This window comes from Neomonachus schauinslandi, chromosome 4 (genome assembly GCF_002201575.2).
Source record: "Neomonachus schauinslandi chromosome 4, ASM220157v2, whole genome shotgun sequence".
NCBI lineage: Eukaryota > Metazoa > Chordata > Mammalia > Carnivora > Phocidae > Neomonachus > Neomonachus schauinslandi.
The window spans coordinates 22,958,347-22,985,119 of record NC_058406.1 but is presented as its reverse complement, the minus strand read 5'-3'; the positions used below and the strand labels follow the sequence as shown (position 1 = coordinate 22,985,119).

The 26,773-nt window shown below is 41.2% G+C and overlaps 1 protein-coding gene across 12 annotated transcripts in view; it reads left to right on the top strand.

Moving 5' to 3' along the window:
* The window catches only part of PUM1 (pumilio RNA binding family member 1), a 138,780-nt gene that overhangs the window by 29,842 nt on the left and 82,165 nt on the right, over positions 1-26,773 (top strand). For all 12 annotated transcript variants that reach the window (XM_044914449.1, XM_044914458.1, XM_044914457.1 and 9 more), the window contains one exon: positions 19,404-19,472. In XM_044914449.1, the coding sequence (XP_044770384.1) occupies positions 19,404-19,472 (69 nt within the window). The remainder of the gene's footprint in view (positions 1-19,403; positions 19,473-26,773) is intronic.

Here is a 26,773-nt window from a genome sequence, read left to right as displayed (position 1 = left end):
TTGTACTCATTAGTAGTCGTTGCCTATTTTTTCCTTTCCCAAGTCCTTGGCAAACACTAATCTACTCTTGTTTTCTGTAGATTTATTTATTATGGATGTTTCAGATAAATGGAATCATATAATGTGTAGCTTTTTATGTCTGACTTCTTTCACTTACCTAATGTTTTTAGGGTTCATGCATGTTATCAGTTCCTTTTTATGGCCAAATAATATTCCTTTATATGATACAGTATATAATTTTTATACATTCTTCAGTTGATGGACATTGGATTTCCATTTTTTTCATTTATCTTGTAATCTTTGATCTTCTCCTCCAGATTGAGTTCTTTTCAGATTTGTTTGCATTATTATTTGTCTTACTACTTACTGCCTTGTGGGTTTTAATTTTGCTATGAATTTTTGTCTCTGTTCATTCCCTCTTCCAATAGATAAATCATTTTCAGACATCTTCTCTCTTATATCTTCAGGATGTGATTTCTCTTTCCTCGTTAAGTAGTTAACTCCCTATAGTCTCATGGTGACTTACTTCCTTTTGATCATCCTTGAATTAACAGAGAAGGAAGAATCCTAGAGTTCTGGCCACAGATGGGCTGTGTGGGCGGCTGTTATATCTTCAGATACACAGTTGGGTGGCAGAGTAATGTGCATAGCTCCTTCTCCACTTTTGAGTTTCTAGCAGACTTCATCTAGTGCAGCTTTGTTGGATCTGGATGGGTCCTTTTGTCTTTGTTGCTGAAACAGTTGGAGTACCCCAGACACATTTTGATCCCCCAGTCTAGGACACTGGTAAGAGTCAGACTCTGGAGTCTGCCTGCCTGGGTAACTTTGGCCAAATTTTTCACCTTTCTCTGCCTCAGTTTCCTCCTCCATTAAAAAAGTGGGGAATGGAGGATGATTAAGAATTATTTCACATAGCTGGGGTGCCTGGGTGGCTCAGTTGGTTAAGCGTCTGCCTTCAGCTCAGGTCATGATTCCAGGGTCCGGGGATCGAGTCCCGCATCGGGCTCAGCGGGGAGCCTGCTTCTCCCTCTCCCTCCGCCTGCGGCTCTGCTGACTTGTACTCTCTCTTTCAAATAAATAAATAATAAAATCTTAAAGAATTATTTCATAGTTTGAGAATTAAATAATACATATTGCTACCTACATAGTCGATAAGTACTAGTTGTTAAAACAGTTATAAAAGGCCCTCCTGTTTCTGTTCTTTTTCACAGTGCTGTCCCTGTGGAAACTGCTTCTGGACATACCATAACGAACCTTTTTATTTACTCGTGGCTATTCCTACCCCTAACTTTTTATTTAGAGTATTTACTGTTTTTTCTTAATGATAAAAGTAACTGCACAGTGAGCACCTTGGCTTAAGAACCTTTCCCTGATTTTGGTTATTTAAGATGTTTTTAGAAGAGGATTCTTGGTTTGAAAGGTATTCATATTTTAAAGACATAAATGTTGTCTGTCAGATTCATTTTTAGAAGATTCTTTCTGATTTTTTTTCATAGGCGTTACACAAAATATAGAAACTACTAAAGAAATTTTAAATTAACATTTGAGTATATTATCTTTGAGTTTTGTTTTATTTATGTCTCTATATGGAAATATATATGTAACTTTTTATGTATGGAGATTTGTAGAATCCTTACAGATAAATATTTTCTTCTGTTTAGCAATTTTAAAAATGTCTTAAATTATTTAGCTGTGTAAGATTCTGTAAACGAATATATGCTATATTTAATGATTCCTGATTTATTTAAACTTTTTAAAAGATCTATTAGAGAGAGAGCGCTCGCACACGTGTGCGTGGGAGAGGAGCAGAGGGAGAGTGAGAATCTCAAGGAGACTCCCGCTGAGCAGGAAGCCCAGTGTGGGGCTTGATCTCACGACCCTGAGATCATGACCCAAACCTAAACCAAGAGTTGGTCTCTGTACCGACTGAACCACCCAGGCATCCCATAAAACCTTTTTACCACTTTTGCCATCACAATGCCTGGTTGAAGACCTTTGTTAACAAATCTTTTATCATATTTCTGATTATTTGCCTTGGCTAAATTCCTGGAATTGGAATTACTGCATCAGAGGGCATGACTATTTATGAAACTTGATGCATATTGTCAAATTTCTTTCTTGAAAAGCTCTAAAAAGCCTGACAAAGTATTAAGCAGGATAAGAACCATTTTAAAGAAGCTGCGCACTAGAAGTCGTCTTTCTGCTATTTTTATCACTCCTAAGACCAAGGGTAATTTCTCACATTACAAATAATTGTGTGTAATGCGTGTCGTATTTTTAATACTGTGGGGGTTACTTTTAGGGGAATAAGGTGAATTACCATGGCACTATTGATAGAGTGCAGTTTTACTACTTAGTGGTTGTTAACTTCAGCAGTTAAGAGAGCAATAAGACATAGGTACCATGGTCTTTGAACTTCTGTCTATATCCATCGACAAGGGAGAGCAGATTAACTCGAGAAGTAGTCTTTAAATACTCCTCCTACGCCGAGACGAACACTGTAGGCATACCTTGTAGCAGATAATTTCTCCTCTGAACTTATTTTCCAAAATTGGTAGTTTTCACTGGTGGTAAGTTGTACATCTGTTTAGAAGTATTCACTGTTTTGGGGCGCCTGGGTGGCTGAGTCTTTAAGCGTCTGCCTTTGGCTCAGGTCATGATCCCAGGGTCCTGGGATCGAGGCCCCCCCCCCCCGTCGAGCCCCACATTGGGCTCCCTGCTCAGCGGGAAGCCTGTTTCTCCCTCCCACTCCTTGCTTGTGTTCCCTCTCGCTGTGTCTCTGTCAAATAAATGAATAAAATCTTTTTTAAAAAAAAAAGTATTCACTGTTTTATAATTTATAGAAAATTCTTATCAGTGACTGTGTAGGCCCATAGTTTTTTTCTTTGACAAACTCGTAAAGCTTTTATGCCTACTATTACATACCTGTTAGCACAAGGAATGACAAAGTGAATCTCAGAAAATTTGATAATAGTAAAACTTTGGAAAAGCCAGCTCTGTGCCTTTTTTTGGACAAATAACTTTCACATTACTTTACATAGATTCCAGTACTCTGCCAGTAGGATTGTTCCTGATTCCAGTGATGGCAAACATGTTAAATTTTCTTTCTTTCTTTTTTTTTTTTAAAGATTTTATTTATTTGACAGAGACAGCGAGAGAGGGAACACAAGCAGGGGGAGTGGGAGAGGGAGAAGCAGGCCTCCTGAGGAGCAGGGAGCCCAGCCCGATGCAGGGCTTGATCCTAGGACCCTGGGATCATGACCTGAGCTGAAGGCAGTCGCTCAACCAACTTAGCCACCCAGGCGCCCCTTACATTTTCATTTTTTTGAAAAGATCCTGATATTTACAGATTTGCCATAGCCCGATTTAAGAATTTTTGGACGAGTATTTTTCATTTATCTTTTTTTTTTTCCATATGTCCTCTCTTTAGATTGATATTTTAGAATGAAGTTTTTTACTGCTAACAAACACTTTTTGGTGTGTGCTCTATTTGCAGATAAACATTTTTTGATGTAATCTATATAGCTGTATGGGAGTCCCTTTCATGTTTTTGAAGTTTGTTCTTTTGATGGTCAGGAATATGCCATTCAGGTATCTGGCTGTAGTTTATAGACAGGCAGAGATAATACTATCTTCTTAAGGTTTTCTTTCTTCTTTTCCTTTTCTTTCCTTTTCCCTTTTCCCTTCCATTCCATTTTTATTGTGAGAGAGAGCCTGGGTGTGAGGGGGCAGAGGGAGAGGGAGAAGCCGACTCCCTGCTGAGTAGAGGGAGCCTACTGCGGGGCTCCATTCCAGGACCCTGAGACCATGACCTGAGCCAAAGGCAGATGCTTAACTGACTGAGCCACCCAGGTGCCCCAAGATTTTCTATTTTTAAGTAATCTCTATACCCAGTGTGGAGCTCGAACTCACAACCCTGAGATGAAGAGTCTGCTGACTGAGCCAGCCAGGTGCCCGGATCATTATCTTAAGTTTTACACTTTTAATTAGGTTCTTCCATAACAATTTAACAGTTTCTTTCTGTAGTTAAAATGGCCTAGTCCTCATTGATTTCAGCTTGAACATGATTGGTGAAGTAAAGAAGAAAAAGAATGGCAGAACCAGCAGTTGTGAGGTTTTTGTGTTTAAAGGTCACTAGTATCATTAAGTGATTTTGAAAATATATGTTCATCCTTTTACTTTCTAAATTGTTTTATGTCTAGGAAGTGCTGACATTTACATGAGGTGTGTATGTTCTGGTAGTCTGGTAACAAAACAGTTTTGGTAACTTAATTATAGTAGTTTATTACATGGGTCTGTTAATCATCTTAGCAGAATGCCACAGGCACATTAGGTAATCTGTAACTCTAATGTTTTTACTTTTAATTGCTAATGATAGTAGCAATCTTTAATGATAATAAAGAAATGGAAGTTCATTCTGACCCTGGCTATTGTGGTGACATCATTTCCCCCTTATGTATCATGGAAGACAGTATCATAATAGTACAGTGATCAGTTGCTGGAACAGCTGTTTAACCCACGTGTGCTTTTGTGCTTGCCTTTGACGAGAACAGAGAAGTTGTAAGGGTAGAGACCTGAATTTGAATTCCACTTCTGATCTTTATCTGCTGTCTGACTGCACAAGTTACTTCACTGAACCTTGGTTTCCTCATATATAAAATGGAAGAATAATGTCTATTTTGCAGTAGAGTGCCTTGAAACTCAGTATGGTATTTACTGTTGTTATTGACAGTGAAAAAATAAGAATGGAAACATTCATGAATAAGGCCATGCAGTAGGGTTTGCATCCACTTAGGCCAAAAGAGTAGGCCCCCCCCTCTCCTAGGAATGTAATCACTTTTTGCCTTTTTTTTTTTTTTTTTTTAACAAAGTGGGTACCTGCATAAGAGTACCTGCATTTCCTTCCTTCCTTGAGAATGGTAGGGGGGAGGAGAGGAAGAGGGGAGAGAGAATCTCAAGCAGGCTCCAAGCTACACTCAGCTTGGAGCCTGACTCCAGGCTTGATCTCAGGATCCTGAGAACATGACTTGAACCGAAACCCAAGAGTCTGACGCTTAACCAACAGAGCCACCCAGGCGCCCTGAGTACCTACATTTTCAAATTACTATGACTGTTAAAGACATCATAAAGCATATAAAGAATTTATAGGACACAGTCTGACACAAAATAAGTCTCAGTAAATATTAGTTCTTAATTGTTTATAATACAGGTAGTAGGGGTGCAGAAGATGCTGTAGAACAGTTTTTTTTCCTCTTAATTATTTTGTTTTTAAAGATTTATTTGAATGAGTGAGAGAGAGAGCGTGCGCATAAGCAGGGGGAGTGGCATAGGGAGAATTAGATCCCCCGCTGAGCAGGGAGCTCTCCGTGGGGGGGGGGGGGTCGATCCCAGGACCCTGAGATCATGACCTGAGCTGAAGGCAAACGCTTAAGCCAGAGCCACCCAGGTACCCCTTTCTCTTTATGGTTAAGTTCAAACTAGGTTAATTCTCATATTCTTTTAACGTATTCTGTCAAGTTTCTTCTGCCTTTTAAGATTTTATTTTATTTCATTATTTTTTTAGAGATTTTATTTGTCCGAGAGAGAGAGAGAGAGAGAGAGCACAAGCAGGGGAAGCGGCAGGCAGAGCAGGCAGAGCAGGCAGAGGGAGAAGCAGGCCCCCTGATGAGCAAGGAGCCCGATGTGGGAACCAATCCCAGCACCCCAGGATCATGACCTGAGCCGAAGGCAGATGTTTAACTGAGCCACCCAGACCCAAGATTTTATTTTTTTAAGTAAAATCTACACCCAGTATGGGGCTCAAACATGTAACCCCAAGATGTAGAGTCACCTGCTCTACTGACTGAGTCAGCCAGGTGCCCCTCAAGTTTCTCCTGCTTTTGCTTGTGTTTGTCTCACTAGTATCTCCTTCTGGTAATGGTTCTTGACACAGCTCTTTTGCTTATATTGTTCTAGATCTGTGTTAGTGAAACAGAGTCATCGTGATCTAGGAGATCCTCCAGGAGAACAAAAGATCTTCCAGGAGAACAAAGGTAGTTGTGGAGGAGAAAATCTGCTGACAACTTAGATTCAGTAGTTAAGGAAACAAATATTTGAGTAAAGGCAGTTTTAGTCTCAAGGTATAGAAATCTATTCTAGCTAGCAAAAATTCAGGGCATTAAATGAAAGAACACTGGGTATTCTCTGACCCCCTAAGCAGGAAATATGTGGACCTTCTTGGTACTAGGTGGATTTCTGTTTCTATAGGGGTTCCATAGTCTTGTTTCTGCTTTTTTTCAACACATTCTCTTTATGTTGACTGTTTTATGCTTATTCACCCAGTTATACTCGAATGAAAATGATAGTCCCAACTGCCAGATATGAATTTCATTTTATCTCTTCCTAGCTATCTGGTCCAAATGCTTAGAGAGGAACCGGAGTAGGTCAGTTTATCATTTCTCACCAGGTACTAGTGATTTGGCCATTTAGGGGAATACTTTTGCCGTAGTTGGTGGGAATCATGATTTCCCCTTTCTAGGCAGGTGTCTTGAAATGTGTCCATTACCGAGAATACTCAGCAAGTATTGATTTGTTGAATTTTACTTTTCTAAGTGTACTATATAGCTCTCACTCTTTATTAAAATATAAACTTCCAGTGTGATTTAATAAATACCAAGTCAGTGATAACCCTTGTGTTTGAGTTTGGTTCTTCCGTACAAGCACCAGATAACTGGTCAAGCTGATTCAAGTAAAGGGACATTCATTGTAAAGACACACTGAACAGTTAAGGGACAGGAATGCTAGCAAAGTAAGGCCAAGAACCTAACGACAAGGCTATCAAAACTTGCTTCTTTTTTAGGTCTTTTATTCTGGACTGCATGGCCTACTGTGGCATCTGCTTCATTCTGCTCTTTGATTTTTTAATGTTCAGTAATAGCTGCTTGAAAAACTGATAAATTGTTATTTGTGCCTAAGTTTCTTTTTTACCCCCCTATGACTGTAATGTTGGCTGGCAAAAAAAGAGACAAACATCTAAATGGTGAGGTAGGAAGAGAATCAGGAGATAGGAATGAAGGAACTGTGGAAGGTAACTTTGTGTAAGGTAACTTTATAGAGATTCTTTTAAAAAACTGAAAACTGGAAGAACATGGGCTTTAGCCACTGATTTTTTTTTGCGGCGGGCGGGGAGGGGGAGCTTCTGAATGGATTGAGAATGGAGTGGAAGTTCCTCTGAATTGATGACTTAGTTGGGAATTGTGGAGAAATGGATGTACTTTGAAACGTTAAGTTTAGAAAGTAATTTAGACATTTGCATGATCTAGGTGCTTTTTGAGGAGTTGGGGGGGGTAGGGAGAGAATCCTCAAGCTGACTCCCTGCTGAGCTCAGAGCCTGATTGGGCTGGGGGGGCTCAGTCTCATGACCTTGAGATAACAACCTGAACCGAAATCAGAGTTGGATGCTTAACCCACTGGGCCCACCCAGGTGTCCCAGATCTAGGTACTTCTAATACATTGATTATGGAAATGCTGAATTGGACAACCAACCCCCCCCCCCCCCCAAGAAAGGATGAGTAGGGCTTCTTGGGGTGATGGGAAGTGATGCGGTTTTGGAATATATGTGAGGTTCGGTGGGAGGAGGTCCAGAGCTTACGACCAAGAAAGAATGAGACGTCTGTGGTGCAAAATGGTGGTTTATTAAAGCATGGGTCCTGTGTCCGTGTTGGGGCAAGTAAAAAAAAAGGGAGGTTTCAAAAGAACTTTCATATGCTAAAGAGGACTGACGTACAAGACACCAGAGCCATTGTCAAGCTTGTTTCTCCCCCAGCAAGGTATTAACATTAAAACAGTTGGGAGATTCCTGGAAGAATGTCACACACGTCCCACCCAGAGGGGAGGAGGATGTGGGGTGGGAGAGGTTGTTCATATTATGCTTTGTCTTCAACTTGCCCCTTCTGCTCCCTCATCATTTCCTCCCTGAGCAGTTTTTACCCTTAAATCTAAGGTTGTTGAAGGCAGAAGGTCTCATTTTCTGTAACGTCCTGCTGAATAGGGGCGTAGAGATGTCCCTATCTAGGGGAGTTACGAAAGGGGAGGCAGCTGAATCTAAGGCTGACAGGAAGTCAGGAAATCTCTCTGTGGGTGGTAAGAATCATATGTTGATGTGAGGTCATTGTAGGGACGGAGTCTCGCACTAAGTGGAGAGATACTGAAAAAGGCAACACATTAAGATTAGTATGGCTAGAAGAATGAGAAGTCCAATAAAGTGACCCTTAACAGATTTTTTTTTTAACATATAATGTATTATTTGTTTCAGAGGTACAGGTCTGTGATTCAGCAGTCTTAATACAATTCACAGTGCTCACCATCTAGCACATACCCTCCCCAATGTCTATCACCCAGCTACCCCATCCCTCCCACCCCCCACCACTCCAGCAACCCTCAGTTTGTTTCCTGAGATTAAGAATTCCTCATGATACATGACCCTTACCAATCATTAATGGAGAGAGAGATCGATCTATTTAAAGCACCAGTTTGAGTATTCATGTCAGTTAGAAACCCAGAAATATTTCTCTGGTAATCTGGAATGTATACATAGCGTTCTGTTTTTATGATTGTACAAGTTCTACCTTGTGCAACACTTTAAACATCTAATGCCATTCTATTTTGTAAAACTGCTTCACGCATTTGTATTCCTTTAGTATTTAATAGAGAAATGCTATTTTCAGTGTCATTTAGGGCTTTGACCATGTACGTATTAGAGCTTCCCTGTGCCAAACATCCTCCAGTCTCAAAAAGGGAACAAAGATGGATGCTAGGTGGTCATATCAATGTAATACAGAACATGTCCACTATTGTTTTAAATTTGGAAGGTTATCTGGGTTGGTAATGGTTTTAATAATGCCTCCGTGCATCCAGGCAAAACCCAGAGTACAGCAGCACCTGGGGGAAGCCATGGCCAGAATTTTAAGAGTCACATAACCATAGGAGCCAGCTGTCTAATACTGGGCCTCTTTGAAGTGCAGTCAGGGTATCAAGGGGTTTTTGGTTTTGGAGGGCTATCCTTTGAATTTGTGTAATAATTTCAGGGTCATATTTGATTATCAAGCCATAATTCCCTCTTTAAAATTGCTCTATGGGCATGAAGGACTAGGGAAGCATATTTGGAGTCAGGATGAATATTAAGACTTTGGCAATTGCCAAGCACGAGTACTATAGCATACCCAGCTTTTATTATTCCTTTTTCCATGAAACTATTGCCATCAGGAAACCAACTGTCATATGCATTTTTTAATAGGGGCGTCTTAAATCTGGATAACTAGAATAAAAACCTCTTAACAGTTATGCTCTATAGAACATGGTCAGTTCCAGGCATAAGGATAGATGGGTTTAAAATATTTCAGGCATATCTATAGGCATTGTCTGGTGTTTAATAAGTAGACTTCCCATAATCTATTGGTGGCTTTTGGTCTCTTAAGACTGAAGTCGTTACAGTCAGGGACTGTCCCATAGTGAACTTTGAGGCTCCTTTTACCAGGAGGGCTGTTGTATGCTTAGCTAAAGCCTTTGTTTGCAGTTGTACCTCAATAGAGGTGGCTCAAGCAAACAGCATTTAAGCCCAATCCAACTAGGATTTAACATTCCCAGAGGTGGGTTAGCAAAACAAATTTTTCTCTCTAAGGGGTGCCTGGGTGGCTCAGTTGGTTAAGCGTCTGCATCCAGCTCAGGTCATGATCCCAGGGTCTTGGTCGAATCGGCATCAGGCTCTCTGCTCTGCAGGGAGCCTGCTTCTCATGCCCCCCCCCCCCCCCCGCCCCGAATAATAAAAAAAAACACCCTCATTTTCAGAGATAGCCAAATCAAGACTAATGTTTGCAAAACAAGTCCCAATTAACAAACCTGGCCTAATTATTTACATAAGCTCAGCAAGAATGATCATATAGATTTTTTAGAATCTGCTTTGCTGGAACTTTTCTAAGGAATCTCTAGGTTGAACTTTTAGTAGTGCCTCAGGCTAGAAGCCAAGCCACCTACTTGCCATCAGACATGCCTGTAATACCTGTAGATGTGGGCAGATTCCTCTTCTTGAGGTCCCCAATATATCCTGAGGTTCTCGCACCTGCCAGGAAGTGACATTCCTTACTCAGCTGGTGAGGCTGTTGGGAACTCTGTAAACAAGGTATCAGTCCAACATTTTCAAGGGGCTTTATGGCTCCAGGTTTCATAAAGTCAACCTTATTAGTTCCTTAAAGCAGTTCAGTCATATCTGAGTCTATGCATGTCTTTCTCAAATAGGACATTCCAGTAAACCTTGGTAAAATAACCAACATTTCCAAGTGTGTCCTGTTACAAGGAGAAACAGATTCTTATTGAACTTATGCAAATGACTCTAATTGCCATGGAAGAAAGAATACTGAACTGAAACCTTTTGAATTTCAGAGGGTTCAGATAGAAGTTAAATGCTTCAGTTTGTCTACAAATGAATATTTTCTCATACTCTTGTAAATCATAGGTATCTTACTAGTTACCTTAATCTAAAAGAGTTAACATCTAGAGTCATAAAACGATAATAATCTTTTAGTTCATTTAGTCCCATGTTACTAATTCTTGCTTAATTTAAATGCAGCTTTTGTTCATTCTGGAAATTCTTACCCATTTCAGTTTTAGGATTTTATATTGAATACCTGTATTTGTCCCTGAAAGTCCTTTATATGTATCTCCTTGAAGATGAAACATTTTACAAGAGAATAATAATAACTATAAATGACAAAAACTCAGAAATGGACATGGTTAAAAAAATCTGAGGAGAGGTTACAGTATAACTGGCAAGGCTGTGACACATAACACTTCAATAATCAAAATATTGAGTGATGATGTTCTTATACCATAAGGTAACATACCAAACAAGCCTAATTAGACTGTTCATGATTTAAATTTGGGGGAAGTTTGTTAAAACCTTAGAAAGTTTTAAAGCACGTGCCTAAACAGGATTAGGGATCATCAAAGACCTAATAAAGGTCAAACATAGAGACTGGTTTTCTGGGCAGACAAAAAGAGAAAAAAATCTTTTACATTTTCTTATTAAGAGCCGATCAAAGATTCCAAGAAAACTTGTCTTTTGAACAGATAGAATTTCAATCTTACACCACTGTACTTTTAAAAATCTCTTTATTTTCATTCGTTCTGACCACACCTAAAATTCCTTTCCAGAGATTTCCCATCACAAATCTTCTGCAACTTTCCTTTGCATTCAAATTTTGTCCCAAGCCATTTCTTTCCAAACAAGCATCTTATTTAGGACAAAATTACCTTCTTTTACCTTAAACAAAAATGCATTCCTATTCCTTATATCTTTCTTATATATCTCCTACTTTTCTACATAACAGAGTTGTTTCCCTTATTCCCATCAGTTTTCATTACATTTAGCAGAATTTTGCAGGCCTAGAAATCTAAGTCCCCAGTGAAAACTAAGTAGTAACCGATTGTGAACTGTTAACACCTGCTAAGACTTTTATTTATTTGACAGAGAGAGCACAAACGGGGTGAGCAGGAGAGGGAGAAGTAGGCTTTCCGCTGAGCAGGGAGCCTTATGTGGGGCTCGATCCTAGGACCCTGGGATCATGACCTGAGCTGAAAGCAGATGGTTAACAATTGAGCCACCCAGGCACTCCAGCACCAAAATTTTAGATGGCAAATTTGTGAATCAGTTAAGCACAAAGCATATTTACCGACAGACCCAAATATCCTTCGTTTCTTTGCAATAAGAAGTCAAAAGCGCAAACCTATATTCAGTAATTAATGCTTTTAGCACTTTTTATCCTATTTGGAAAAGACCTAGATGTCCAACGAATTAAATCCCATTTATCATCCAAGCAAAACTTATTTTTTTTAAAGATTTTATTTATTTGACAGACACAGTGAGAGGGAATACAAGCAGGCAGTGGGAGAGGGAGAAGCAGGCCTCTTCTGAGCAGGGAGCCCGAACTGGGGCTTGATCCCAGGATCCTGGGATCATGACCTGAGCCGAAGGCAGACGACGCTTAACGACTGAGCCACCCAGGCGCCCCCAAGGAAAACTTTTAAAGTTTCAGGTTACCAAAGACTTTGAAAGCTATCTTAACAGTTACCCATGAAAACTTTAAGTCAGACAAGATTAACCATCATTTTGGGACACCTGGGTGGCTCAGTTGGTTAAGCGACTGCCTTCGGCTCAGGTCATGATCCTGGAGTCCCGGAATCGAGTCCCGCATCGGGCTCTGTGCTCAGCGGGGAGCCTGCTTCTCCCTCTGACCCTCCTCCCTCTCATGCTCTATCTCATTCTCTCTCTCAAATAAATAAATAAAATCTTTAAAAAAAAAAGATTAACCATCATTTTATGTTATCTTTTTGCTAACAAATTGCAACATAGTTAACATGAATTTGACCTTCAGCAAACCTCAGTAGATTTTTACATTTAATGTTGATTTTTTAAAGACATGTCTATCTTAACTAAACCAACAAACTTAAAATTAGTTTAAATACTGAATATATTCTACCTCGGCCCACCCCATTTTCCAATTTTTTACCTGGTGGGGAAAACTGGAATGGGTGGTGTTAAGTCCAGGGGCTACTCTTGATGGGGTTTTGGAATATAGGTGAAATTCGGTGGAGTGAGGTCCGGAGCCGACGACCAAGAATTCTTGAGACATCTTTGGTGCAAAAGGATGGTTTATTAAAGCACAGGGACCGGATTGTGAGCAGAAAGAGCTGCTGCCCCGGGGTTTGGAGGAGTGGCTGATTATGTAAGGAAAAGGGAGGTTTCAAAAGAACTTTCATATGCTAAAGAGGGCCGACCCTACAAGATACCTACAAGATACCCGAGGCCTTGCCATTGTCAAGTTAAGGTTGTTTTCCCCTCTAGCAAGGTATTAACATTAAGATAGTTCAGAGCTTCCTGGAAGAAATGTCACACATATTCCACCCAGGAGTGGCGGGTGGGGGAGAGGTTGCAGGGTGTCAGCTTATGCTTTGTCCTCAGCTAGCCTTCTGCTCCCTCTTGATTCTTGCTCCTAGACAGTGAAGGGAGGAGCCATGGTGCCTGAGGCACTGAGGATAGTCTAGAAGCCAGTTATGCAGGCCACACCCAAGGTGGTGCGGAGAGGAGGAGGGGGAGAGGGAGACCGGAGAGGCAAAGTGTTGCCAGGAGGCAGAGAAAGGGTTCCCAGTTCTTGATTTCATCAGCTCCAGAGGAGCAGATGCCACGTTTTCCTGCCAATAAGGGGGAATAGGCAGTCCATGTTGGGCCAGAGAAGACAGGGAATTCCCCTGAAACAAAGGGAGTTTTGGCAGCTGCTTGGGAATATTCCTTAAAGTCCTCGTCGCTAGGTAGACTAACCATAGATGGCTCCAGTTATAACCATTAACCCAGGAAATGAGTGAGGGAGAAGTTCCCACATCTATTAGGAAGAACAGTGAGATAGTCAAGAGTCCCCTTTGTCTGGGATGGTGTGAGTTTACTCAGAGGAGGCCTATTTAGATAATTATCACCCAATATGTCCGGGGAGTTTACAAGCAACACATTTGGGCAAACACATTTTGCAAGAGGCCCTTAGGTCAGGGTCCTGGTGTAGAGCAATGAAGGCCTAAGTATGAGCAATGAAGGTAGCACCTAGGTCCATTTGCCCTATTTCCTGCAGAGATCTGGCTGAATAGATCCCACCGAGGCCATGCAGTGTTACAGGAGCTCAGACCTTCCCTAAGTTTTGCAATCCGAATTGTGTCCAGTGGGTTAAAAAGGCATCCCACGGGAGAGTCCTTGGGAACTGAAGAAAAGAGAATGTCCATTACCTAGAAGCCGCGCCCTCCACCAGGTGGCGTCCCACGCACAGGATGTGTATGTCATAGGTTCCTGGTGTCAAAGCAACCCGAGGGCGCCTGGGTGGCTCAGTTGGTTAAGCGACTGCCTTCGGCTCAGGTCATAATCCTGGAGTCCCGGGATCGAGTTCCGCATCGGGCTCCCCGCTCAGCGAGGAGTCTGCTTCTCCCTCTGACCCTCCTCCCTCTCATGCTCTCTGTCTCTCATTCTCTCTCTCTCAAATAAATAAATAAAATCTTAAAAAAAAAAAAAAAGCGACCCGAGGTGTCCCTAAACAAAGTCATTATGATCACCGCAGCAGTTAAAAGGCCCTTGTAGGAGGGAGGCCTGCCCTCCCCTCTGCTTCCCCAGTGCATCCTAGGCTACAGATGGGTGCCTGGCGTATGGACTGAAATACCGTGCCTTGAAGAACCTGCTGTTTTTCACCCATGGAGAACACTAGAAAAGTTTTACAAGGGGAAATTACCGATGTAATTTTGTAGCTTAAGTAGTTAGTAGAGGACATTGACAGAAAACAGTAAAGCTGGAAATCCATCATGATTCTAAGTGATATTCCAACACATGTGGTCCTCAGAGCCAACTTCCCCAGGAAACGGTCCCCGGTTGGGTTTTAATACCATCAGGTACTGGTTTCAGCCAGCTCCTAGTGGAGGTCCCATGGCCAGAAGGAGGAGGTCCCATGGCCAGAAGTGGCTAGACCAGGCATGTGAAGGGGATCACATTAGATCAATCAGGAGGAAACCTCACATGGGAATCTTAAGATTGGCAGCCGTGCTAGTCACTTAGGTGGCTGTCCTGTGCTCAAGACAGACAACTTTGTATAAGAACAGGAATAAAGAGAGGGGCATCAAGTTTCTGGGTTTTTTTTTTTTTTTTTTTTAATATTTTATTTATTTGAAGAGAGAGACCATGAGCAGGGGCAGGCAGAGGAAGAGGGAGAAGCAGACTCCCCGCTGAGCAGGGAGCCCCAATGCGGGGCTGGATCCCAGGACCCTGAGATCCTGAGACCATAACCTGAGCTGAAGGCAGACGCTTAACCATCTGAGCCACATCTGCGCCCCAAGTTTCTGGGTCTTATTACCGTCCCGGCCAAGGTACTAACTTCTAGCCAGGCTTTCTCCTCCCCATAAGTAGCCAAGGGCTGGAGGATTGGAGCCTGAGCAATGGACATGAAAGTGTTCCAGTAAGACTGTACTCCTTGAAGAGCCCCTGAAATGAGAGTAAAGGAAGAGGAAAGAAAGTATTCATCAAGTTTGCACGGAAGCTGAGTTCAGATGTGAAGACTCAAAGCCCCACGTTCAGGCGCCATATGATGTGGTTTTGGAATATAGGTGAGGTTCTGTGGGGTGAGGTCCGGAGCCCACGACTTACTGAGACGTCTTTGGTGCAAAATGGTCGTTTATTGAAGCAGGGGGACAGGACCGGTCGGCAGAAAGAGCTGCACCGGGATCTTGAGGAGTGGTGATTATATATATACTCGGGAGTTGGGGGAAGTAAGGAAAAGGAAGGTTTCATTTTTTTTTTTTTTAAAGATTTTATTTATTTATTTGAGAGAGAGAGAGTGAGAGAGGGAACACAAGCTGGCAGAGTGGGAGAGGGAGAAACAGGCTCCCTTTTGAACAGAGAGCCTGATGCGGGGCTCGATCCCAGGACCCTGGGATCATGACCTGAGCCGAAGGCAGACGCTTAACGACTGAGTCACCCAGGTGCCCCAGGAAAAGGAAGGTTTCAAAAACACTTTCATAAGCTAAAGAGGACCAACCTACAAGATACCTGCATTGGGCTCCCTGCTCAGCGGGGAGCCTGCTTTTGCCGCTCCCCCTGCTTGTACTCATGCTCTCTCTCAATAAATAAACAAAATATTAAAAAAAAAAAAAGATACAACATATCGGAGGCAATGCCATTGTCAAGTTAAGGTTGTTTTTCCCTCTAGCAAGGTATTAACATTAAGACAGTTGGGAGCTTCCTGGAAGAAAGTCACACATGTCCCACCCAGGAGTGGGGGGGGTGGGGAGGTTGCAGGGTGTAGGCTTATGCTTTGTCCTCAGCGAGCCTTCTGCTCCCTCATCGGAAAGGGCAGGTACTTTAGAATGTGATTATTTTAAAATAAAGATTTGTAAAGTGCTACTTTTGCTTAATTTTTAATTTTCCAAGTGTGATATATAGTTCTGGGTTTCTCTTTTGATTTTATAACTTCCTGTGTGGTAAAACATGCAACTTAATTTGCTGCATTTATATAGCTCTAGTTAGGACAGGATCCCTGAGAGGAGGAGGCAGCTGTTGAGGCTTTCAGAAGAAAGTTCTGGGATCTGGGTAGTGGAAGGGAAACTCAGAAGCATAGGGTATGTGTATTGATGATACCTGTGGTGGGATGAAGCTAGGAATATAGAGGTAGGTCAGGCAGTAAAGTGCTTATCTTGCTTTGCCTCTTCAGTAGAGGGAGCAGGAGATGCCTTTGTGGGGAGGGGCAGCAGTGTTGAAAGTTTTGGATGGTTATGAGAAAGTTACATGTTACTGGCAAATAGCCCAAAGAGGAAAAGTAGAAATAGATTGGTGAAACCAGAGGAGATAGGGAAGATCAGTTAGTGGAATGAAGGACATCTTACATTTAGCCAAAGTGGAAAAGGAATTAGTAAGTAGTGCTAGAAATTAACATTAACCTGGCACTCAAATTCTGGAGAAAGGGAAGGTGGAGCACAAGAAGTGGAAGAGTGTGTTCTGTTGTGATGGGAGCATTTACTGTGATTATAATTTACAGCCACCTTTTCTCCTTTATGATAGAAAGGGCTTCTTTGTTACCTGCCTAAAGTATTTCTGTTCTTTGATTTCTCTGGATTCCTGAGCCATCTTCCTTTGGTCATTAGTTTTGTTTCTTAGGAAGAATTTGTGTGCAGAGTCGGTCTGGTGTCGATGACCATACCAGGTATAGCTCCTGTAATAAACAGTAAGTTCCTGACTAGTTAAAAACATTTTTGTGAGAATGATTTGGTTTATCTGGTCTAGTCACCTGTGGGCAGTTGGTTTATAATGGAGTTTCTGGGCTAGCACTGCAAACTTTGGAGAGTGAGGCTCCTTCTCACCAGTGTCTACAGGAGTTAGGAGGGAGTACACAGAGGGAAGAGGAAGAGTGTTCCTCCTGTAGGGGAGGCAGAGGGAGACCCCCGGAAAAGATGGAAGGCTGGAGAAGAGAGTTGAAGAGAGGGAGAAAGACCTGAGCAAGCTAGGAAATTAGGAAATGAGAGAGAGAGAGAGAGAGAGAGATGTGATAGATGGGAAGATCATATAGAAAGGAATGCAAATTGCTCCAAGGGCAGGATGGGCTGACTTTGAAGGTGGGGGGAGGAGACTGGGGAAAGCAAAGGCAAAAAGACCAAGAGAGCATACTCCTCAAAACCCAAGCAGAAAGGGAGGTCACTTTGATCTGCGGTTGGTAGCTTCCTGTGGCTGCCTTGGAGGCAGCATGGTGACGTCACATAGGAAGGACATTGCATTATAAATTGGAAGACCTGGATTTAGATTCTGTTAGTGCCATTTAAGTGCTCTTCCCTCTTAACAGTAGTTGGGAAGGGCATTTCTCGGAGGCTTAGTTTTCTCATCCTTTTTTTAAAAAGATTTTATTTATTTATTTAAAGAGCGAGGGGAGGGACAGAGGGAGAGAGAGAAAAATCTTGAGCAGACTCCCCGCTGAGCACGGAGCCTGATGCAGGGCTCCATCTCACAACTCTGAGATCCTGACCGAACCCAAACCAAGTGTACAGATGCTTAACTGACTGCAGGCGCCCCTCTCATCTTTTAAATGGGAATGATAGCTGTGACGACACGTTTGTCATGATGACCTGAATATGCATATGCATGTTCTGTACCTTCCCTTACTACTCCTACTTTTTCCTTGGGAAATATAAATAGAATTTCCAACATTTTTGGTTAAAGTTCTTTGTAGATTTTTGGATTTTCAAGAAATGCTTAGCTCTAGTTATACATATGATTAGATTCCACAGAAAGAGCTAGATAGAGAGTTTTTATGCATTTGATTTACATGCTTTATAAACGTTAACTCTGGTCTGAAGGTTCAAAATAATTTCATCTGACCTTTGTAGCTGTAGACAGCTAATATCCTGTCCTTATCCCCTCCCTGGCCCCCCTCTTACCTTTACTACCTATAGGTCAGGAGCTCATTCAGTGTGTTTACCTAAATAATGGAAACACCTTGTAATGTGTTCATAGCTTCTGTTTCAAGGCCCTTTGAAGTGGTTTTACCACAATAAAAAGCTTTGTCTCTATGTCTCTTTGTTCTCATTGGGCTGAATTTTAGCTTCATTTTGAATTTTATAAATTTACATTTTTAGCAGGCATCCCAGAGCTGTTTTGTCTTAGTGACACAATGTGTCATTTTGTGGCATATATCAACTCTGGGTTTTGAAAATATATGATTTAAAACAGCAGTGCAACTGTATTTTTATGTAGTGTCAGTTCAGTCAAATTAAGATTATTGGGTGATAAATAGGAAGCTGTTAATAAAATCCTTGAATTGGTTCTCTTACCTGTATTCCAGGTCATGCTCTCTGCACTCATCCCTCTCCCTGCCTGGCCTTAGCCTCACCTCCTCCTTTGTATGTACCCACTGCTGGCAGTTGTATATCTACCCCAGGAGGTAGTGATGGTCAGATGAGGGGGTTTGGGAGATTGCTGCTTCAGGCACTCAGCTGCCATCTTTTTCCGGTAGGTAGAGGAGACTTCCTCTTGAATAAACAAGGGACTGTCCTCCAGCCTCAGGCAGCAGGGATGGCTTGCCTCTCATAACTGAGAGCACTAATAGAATATTGGACAACACAGGTTTTTGAATTATGATTGCTTTGAATGAACTCTTTTACACTTCATCCTTGATCTAACCTTATCTTGTAGCAATGACCTTAGAGATGAGTTAACTGAAGTCTGGAAAGATTGTTATGATGTGGGTCGTACATTTAATGATGGGTGAAGTTTGAAGGGATTCTTGTGATACGTGCTGTTTTTTTTCTTCTGGAGTTGAGATCCCAGGAGCCCCCAGAAATCTTCCAACATGGAGAAATGTTGGGGCACTCCGTTATATAGTTTGTAGTACCTTTCCCTGAGGTTTATCAAAGAATAGCTGGGTCAGATCAAATGAGTCCCCTGGTTTCTACTTGCTGTTTGCAGTTGGGGGCAAGCACTGTGGCCTTTTGAGTCTGTAGCCATATTCAGGTCACTAATCATATGTCATTGCCCTTCAGATTATTGGTCTTTACTTATTAAATTAAAATGTATGAAAAATAGTTAACAATTCTCTTGTGATGGAATATCCTTTTTCTGGATTATGTGTTTTTCATGTTTTGGAAAAAAAAAAAAGGGAACGGGAGGGGAGAAAATGGGTCATTGGCTTTGAACCCTGATGATTAAAGGTAAGTGAATATTTAATGTCAGTCACTTGATTATTGTTACTGTCTTTGTTAGTATCTGAAAGTAAACATAGAAAAGCCTTTCAGTTGTGTTTAATGTGTATGTGAAATTCAAGATGCTAACTTGAAATTTTCCCCTTCTCTATTTTGAATGATAGGTACGTTCTATGGATGAACTGAATCATGATTTTCAAGCACTTGCTCTGGAGGGAAGAGCGATGGGAGAGGTAAGTGAACTGGTGTGTCAGAAAAATGGGACTGTTTTTAAGGGAAGTTTGGAGCTGTCTTTCATCAAATGTGTCTGAATTTAGTCTCCAGAAGTATGTGCTTGCTTTTCCTTGTTGCCATCCTCATGATAGAAGTGGGATATTGCAGAATTTTACCAAAATGATCTCATTATAGGAAGAATGTTAATCTTACCCTAATGTCTTAAAAACAAAACAAAGCAACCAAAACATGAGCACAAATTATTGATGATTATATTAACCAGTCAGTTGTAAATTGAGGCTTTAAATTTTACAAAATAATTTTATATACATCAGATGTCCTTACTTTTGTCTCATTATCCAGTTGCTAGGTTCTTTTTACAGTGGAAGGGAGTCTTAGATTGGCTGCTAATCAGAACATGTTGATAACCTATTTTTAGAGTAGTGCCATTTTCTGAGGAGGTTGTTTAGAGCTCCATTATGAAGAGGAAATTGTTAGATTTCTGGTGAAATAATTCCAGAAGGTAAAGGCCTCAGTCAGTCTTCCCTTACCTACACAGAATTACAGAACAAGAATTTTGGTTTGTTTATAATGTTTAAAATTTGCAAGAATAAAATTTACTGTCACCCAAACATGGATAGGGAAGAGTGCCATAATTCTAAAAGAAATGGGAGTATAAAGTACAACTGACTTCTGGTGATTCTAGTTGTTGACAATAAGAATGTATTGGTGATAAGGTAGAACATATAGTTTGAATTAATAGAGGTATGCTAGGTTCTCAAGCTGGGGGCATATGCTTGTGGTTCTCTTGTTCTGGAGAGTAACTGTAGGTTTTTTCCGTCTGTTTTATTTTTTGCATATCCAGTATTTAATAGCTCCCACATCTATTTTAATGTTTTAAAGGAGGGAGAATAGCTGTATTCTGGATTCTCTTTTATACCAATCATTAAATACATTTTTTCTTTGATTTAGCAAATATTCTTTGATCTAGGCACTGTGCTAGGTTCTGAGGATTCAAAATTAAGGTAATTCTTCTTCTGATTTGTAGTAAATATTCATTGACTGCCTTTGTGGTTAGGCATTAGTTAAACTCTTTTGGTGGTTTTGGTTTTGAGAGTCTTGCTTCCTGTGTTAAAAGATTTTGTTTCCAACTTTTCTGAATCATCTTGTGGTTGGAGTCCCAGTATCCTGTCATCTTGGATTATGGGTTTTGGGTCTGTTCTTGTTTTTCCCCTAGAGCTTTAAGAGAAGATAGGTAGGTGGCTTTATGTCTCCTGTACCTGCCTGATATCATTAAAATAGTGCACAGCAATAAACCTTATATGGTTATTGGGGAAGAGATTTTTCCCAATTAGCTTGTGGAGCAAAAAAAAATTTTTTTTTTAAAGATTTTATTCATTTATTTGAGAGAGTACGAGAGAGAGCACATGAGACGGGGGAGGGTCAGAGGGAGAAGCAGACTCCCTGCCGAGCAGGGAGCCCGATGCGGGACTTAATCCAGGGACTCCAGGATCATGACCTGAGCCGAAGGCAGTCGCCCAACCAACTGAGCCACCCAGGCACCCTGGAGCAAAATTTGAACAGAAAGTTAACAGATGAATCAGATACTAAGTACAGAGGGGAAACCATGTTTATCTTGTGATTTTAGCCTGGTCTACTCTACCAAAAATCTAATCCCAGATTTTAAAAATTAATTATACAAAATAAAGGAATGCCGTTTGCTATTTTGTACACAATACTTTATAATCTCTAAAGGCTTAAGTCTAATTGAAGAATAGTGAACAAAATTGAGTAGAAAGTTGATTTTATTTAAATGGCGACAATAATATATTTTTTTAAGATTTTATTTATTTATTTATTTGAGACAGAGAGAATGAGAGAGAGAGAGCACATGAGAGGGGGGAGGGGCGGAGGCAGAAGCAGGCTCCCTGCCGAGCAGGGAGCCCGATGCGGGACTCGATCCAGGGACTCCAGGATCATGACCTGAGCCGAAGGCAGTCGCTTAACCAACTGAGCCACTCAGGCGCCCGCGACAATAATATTTTTAAGTCATTTTTCCCTTCCAAAAATGCCTTTTCCCCCACAAGGTTTCCAAACCTCACTCTTCTTATTTTTGTTAGAAATGTTATTTTTTTGGTATCCATATATAATTCCTCAGACCTGGATGTAGGCATATGTAGATAACCAAAGTATATTCCAGCAGTAATGCAGTGTTACTCTTCCTTCTGCATTCCTCATTATTTATTCATAGAGTAATAATAATTACCATTTGCTGGCCATGTATTCCATAGGTTCTAAGGGGTCTGCATGCATTGTCTCATCAATAACTCTATCAGGATGGATCTATTATCCAGATAAAGAAATAGGCTGAGATATATGAATTAATTTGCCCAAGATCACATATGATGGATTTTGGGATTCTGACCTGGTTTCCTCTCCAAAACATGTTTCCTTAGAGTATATGAAGCCAATACTTGTAAAATGATTGATGGTAAAAATCTCATCTTGGTGACCTGTATAAAAATTGATGTTTTGGGGGAGGATTTAAAAAAATGCCTAATATGCGTCCCTCCCAAAATACAGATACCGAAGTTATTTAAAATTTTTAAAAAAAATTTTAATTATTAATTTTAATTTTTAATTATTTATTTTTTAAAATAGACTTTATTTTTAAAAAATATTTTATTTATTTATTTGACAGAGAGCGATAGCGAGAGCAGGAACACAAGCAGGGGGAGTGGGAGAGGGAGAAGCAGGCCTCCCACCGAGCAGGGAGCCTGATGGCAGGGCTTGATCCCAGGACCCTGGGATCATGACCTCAGCTGAAGTCAGATACTTAACGACTGAGCCACCCAGGTGCCCCTAATTTAATTTTTTAAAAGATTTTATTTATTTATTTGAGAGCGATAGAGATAGAAAGAGCACAAGCAGGGGGAGAGAAGCAGACTCCCCGCTGAGCTGGGAGCCTGATGCAGGGCTCGATCCCAGGACCTAGAGATCATGACCTGAGTCGAAGGCAGATGCTAAATCGACTGAGCCACCCAGGCGCCCCAGAAGTTATTTTTTTTCAATTAATATTTATTTATTTAAAGATTTTATTTATTTATTTGACAGAGAGAGAGAGAGCACAAGTAGGCAGAGCGGCAGGCAGAGGGAGAGGGAGAAGCAGGCTTGCCGCAGAGCAGGGAGCCCAATGCGGGGCTTGATCCCAGGACCCTGGGATGACCTGAACCAAAGGCAGATGCTTAACCAAGTGAGCCACCCAGGCACCCTGGAAGTTATTTTTTTTTATTTTTTATTTTTTAAAGATTTTATTTATTTGACAGAGAGAGACACAGTGAGAGAGGGAACACAAGCAGGGGGAGTGGGAGAGGGAGAAGCAGGCTTCCGGCAGAGCAAGGAGTCCGATGCGGAGCTCGATCCCAGGACCCTGGGACCGTGACCCGAGCCGAAGGCATACGCCTAATGGCTGAGCCACCCAGGTGCCCCTGGAAGTTATTTTTGTTTTAAAGCAAACTCTACCCCAGTGTGGGGCTGGAACTCATGACCCTGAAGATCTAGAGTCACAGGCTCTACTGACTGAGACAGCCAGGTGCCCGTACTTTTTAAATTTTATTTTATTTTTTGAAAGATTTTACTCATTTATTTATTTGAGAGAGAGAGGGTGGGCGTGAAGCTGGGAGAGGAGCAGAGGGAGAGAGACAAACCTGAGATCATGACCTGAACTGAAATCAAGGGTCAGATGCTGACCCTTGATTAACTGAGCCACCAAGGCACCCCATTGGTACCCCTATTTTTTGGAAGCATAACCTACTGTTCAGGCACAAAGGAGACAAACTAAGTATAGAGTGAGGTTTCTGTACTCAAGGAGCTACTCTGTAGCTAGTCAAGGAGGCAGTGAATACGAATGACAAGAAAAAGAATGTATAGTGTTTCCTATATATGGTTCGAATTTAGGGAAGGGAGTGATCAGTATCGGCCAGACTAGTTTGTGATTACTTGAATGGAAGTTAAAGTGTAAGACTTGGGAAACATTTTCTGGTTTAGTTAGGATCTGCAGAGGTGCAGGATGGAAGGATTTTTTTTTTTTTTAAGATTTACTTATTAGGGAGAGGGAGAGCATCCTCAAGTGGACTCCCCCATAAGCGTCGAGCCGGTCATGGGGCTCCATCCCAGGACCCTGAGATCATGACCTGAGCCGAAACCAAGTTAGATGCTTATGGACCTGATTGAGCCACCCAGGCTCCCTGAGAACGTGTTTTTGTTTTGCAGCGTTACAAGGGAGAACGGCAAAAGAGAAATGAAGAATTAATAAGCTTTTATAATATAAGCACAGCTTCTAATTAGTTTAACTTCATTAAATTTCCTTCCCTTTAAGCAATGAAACATCTCTGGGAGAGGGGATGTGTATAAATATAGTCTTTACCCATATGAACACTAAAATTTGAAGTAAATTGCATTGACTTTTCAGCCAGCCACAGTGTATTTTTGCTACACTTACTACATGTGTATTGGTGTGGGTGTGTATGTGTGCTTGCACTTGTGTGAGTCTTCATTAGGGTAAACAATACCTGTATCAAGAATGCGTGAATCTTTAGAATTGAAAGAGAATTGGCTCCATTCAGAGTAATTGATCTCTGGTAAAGTTAGTGCTGCTTGGCTCTTGTTAACATTTTTTTTCATCAAAGCCAATACTAGCCTCTTGGTGTCACTTTGCAAAATTTAGAGCATTTTTTTTAAAAATTTGAAATCTTGCTAAGAAGTGGCTACTTAAAACATCTCAAACCTTGCTGGTTGTCTGAAGTACAGTTGTTCTTAGCCGAAGGACTCAAAATGCAAGTAAATGCAAGTGCTTTACTTGCCTCTTATTCTTGAAAGTCAACATAAAAAAGGAGATAGTAAAATGTCTTAGGAGTAGGGCCAGAAATTATTTTCAAATATTTTAGCTAGGGGGTGCCTGGGTGGCTCAGTCGTTAAGCATCTGCCTTCGGGCTCAGATCATGATCCCAGGGTCCTGGGATTGAGCCCCGCATCGGGCTCCCTGCTCAGCGGGAAGCCTGCTTCTCCCTCTCCCACTCCCCCTGCTTCTGTTCCCTCTCTCACTGTCTCTCTCTGTCAAATAAATAAATAAAATCTTTAAAAACAAAAAACAAAAAAACACAAATATTTTAGCTAGTCTCCTTGCTGGTCACTTTCATTCAACTTAAAGTTGTAGTCCTGAAATTTTTTTTTTTTTTAAAGATTTTATTTATTTATTTGAGAGAGAGAATGAGAGACAGAGAGCATGAGAGGGAGGAGGGTCAGAGGGAGAAGCAGACTCCCTGCCAAGCAGGGAGCCCGATGCGGGACTCGATCCCGGGACTCCAGGATCATGACCTGAGCGGAAGGCAGTTGCTTAACCAACTGAGCCGCCCAGGCGCCCTGTAGTCCTGAAAATTTAAAGGCACATTTTGGAGGAGCTTTTTAAATTTATATATGAAAAGATGAGCCTGTTAGTTGAATATTTAAGAGTGTATCTTTGTAGTACTGAGGAAGGCTCACTAACCTTGGGTTACTGGACTTGGTTTCTGCATTGGTTTGGTTTAGGATCTTGTAGGACTTATTTGCTCCACCTGGGGGAGGGCAGCAGCGTTACTACTTTCTGTGTCCTAAAAAAGGATGGATTTGCCAAGGGCAGAGCTGTTGGCAGAAAAGGCACCTTCTGCTGCATAATTGGTTTTCTAATTTTTAAAAACTGAGGACTTTTTCTGTTTAAGATTCCTTAATGTTTTACATGTAGGAAACTTGACCACTTTCAGGGACATTAAGATAGTAGTGATTATTTCAGGAATAAATGGAATGTAGATATGTGGCCCTTCATCTTTGTTTTAGAAAACTGAAGCGATAGAAAAATTTAGAATAGACAAGTTTGTAAACCTGAGGAAGGAGATCTGGCAAGTACTCTTGTATGTGGGGACATAATGAATCCTATCTTGTTCCCTGGAAGTAGAATAAGGTGAGATCTATTTTAAATAAAGCTACAGATCCTCATTAGACATTACATAGGCATTCTCTCTGTAAGTGTAAAATAGCAGAATGGCTATTAGAGGGAGGGATTTCGTAGTGATTTGGAGAGCTGGAGAGATCCTCACTCAAAGAAAGGTATACCTTGGCGATAGAGCTCTCTCTGGACCCGAACTCTGAAGCCACCGTCCAGCCGTGGCTTAGACGTTCATCTTCTTTGGACTTTGCTTTTTCCCATCTGAAGACAAAGGTATTGGACTAGTTTCCCAGGACTCTTTCAAGTCTAAGATTTTGGAGTTTGTCCTTATTTCTCTATCTTTAAAAAGATAGAAAAGAGGAACAGTTCTACTTTTTCTAGGATATGCCAGAGAGCATCTAAAAGATGTCTTTTTAGATTGTGTTCCCCCTTGTGATGCTGAGGTTCTGTAACTTTTCACTGGGTTTTCTAAGTGACTCATTCACCAGTCTGCACCTGTCTAAGGCACTGAAGTGTCTATCTCTACGGGCTTCTGGGTGCTAATTTTGAAATCAGGGCAAGTGGAAACCCGATGTGGATACCAAGTCTGTTAAGTTCTTTTCCACATCTTTCAATCATGGCAAACAGAATGGCTTGTGGAATTGGAGGCTTTTTGGCTGGCTAAAATACTTTTAGGATTTACAGCCTAAGAAGGGCTACCTTACACTGGCAGCTTCTTGTACCTAGAGTCCCATAAGAGTAACTCAGTTGACTCCAAAATGGATTGAATTTTGGAAAGGAGATATTGTCTGCCAGCAAAATCATGCATCCTTTCTTGCAGAAAAGGGAAGAAAAATTAATAAAGCCTTTGATGTATTAATGTAAAAACACCTGACCAGTGTAATGAATCCTTTTTTCCTCAAAATGTACCTTTGAGTATGGACAGGAATGGTAAATCTGCCTAGTTCCTTGAACTTTGTATTGATACCATTTGGTTGTTGGGCATTTTTGGCATCTTGCTATTGTAATGTTTACTTCAGAGAAAACATAGCTAGCCAGACCAGGTGATCTGGAGGAATGAGATCTTAGTTCATAACTTTCTTGTATTAGATTAGTGACTGTGTGTTAGAGATGAAGGGACCTTTTAAAGAATATTGTTTGGGGAAGTTCTTGGGATCCATAATAGTTTTGGGATTGCGCATTTTGAAGAACAAGATAGAAGAAAGTGTCTTCTAACTTTGAGAATGTGGATGCATCTGACGTTTGGAACCTGGTTCTGAATTCTGTCCCGTCACTTTGAGACCTGTTTGGAACCCCACTCATTCCAATATCTGCCTTCTATCCTATATTGGGATGACTAGA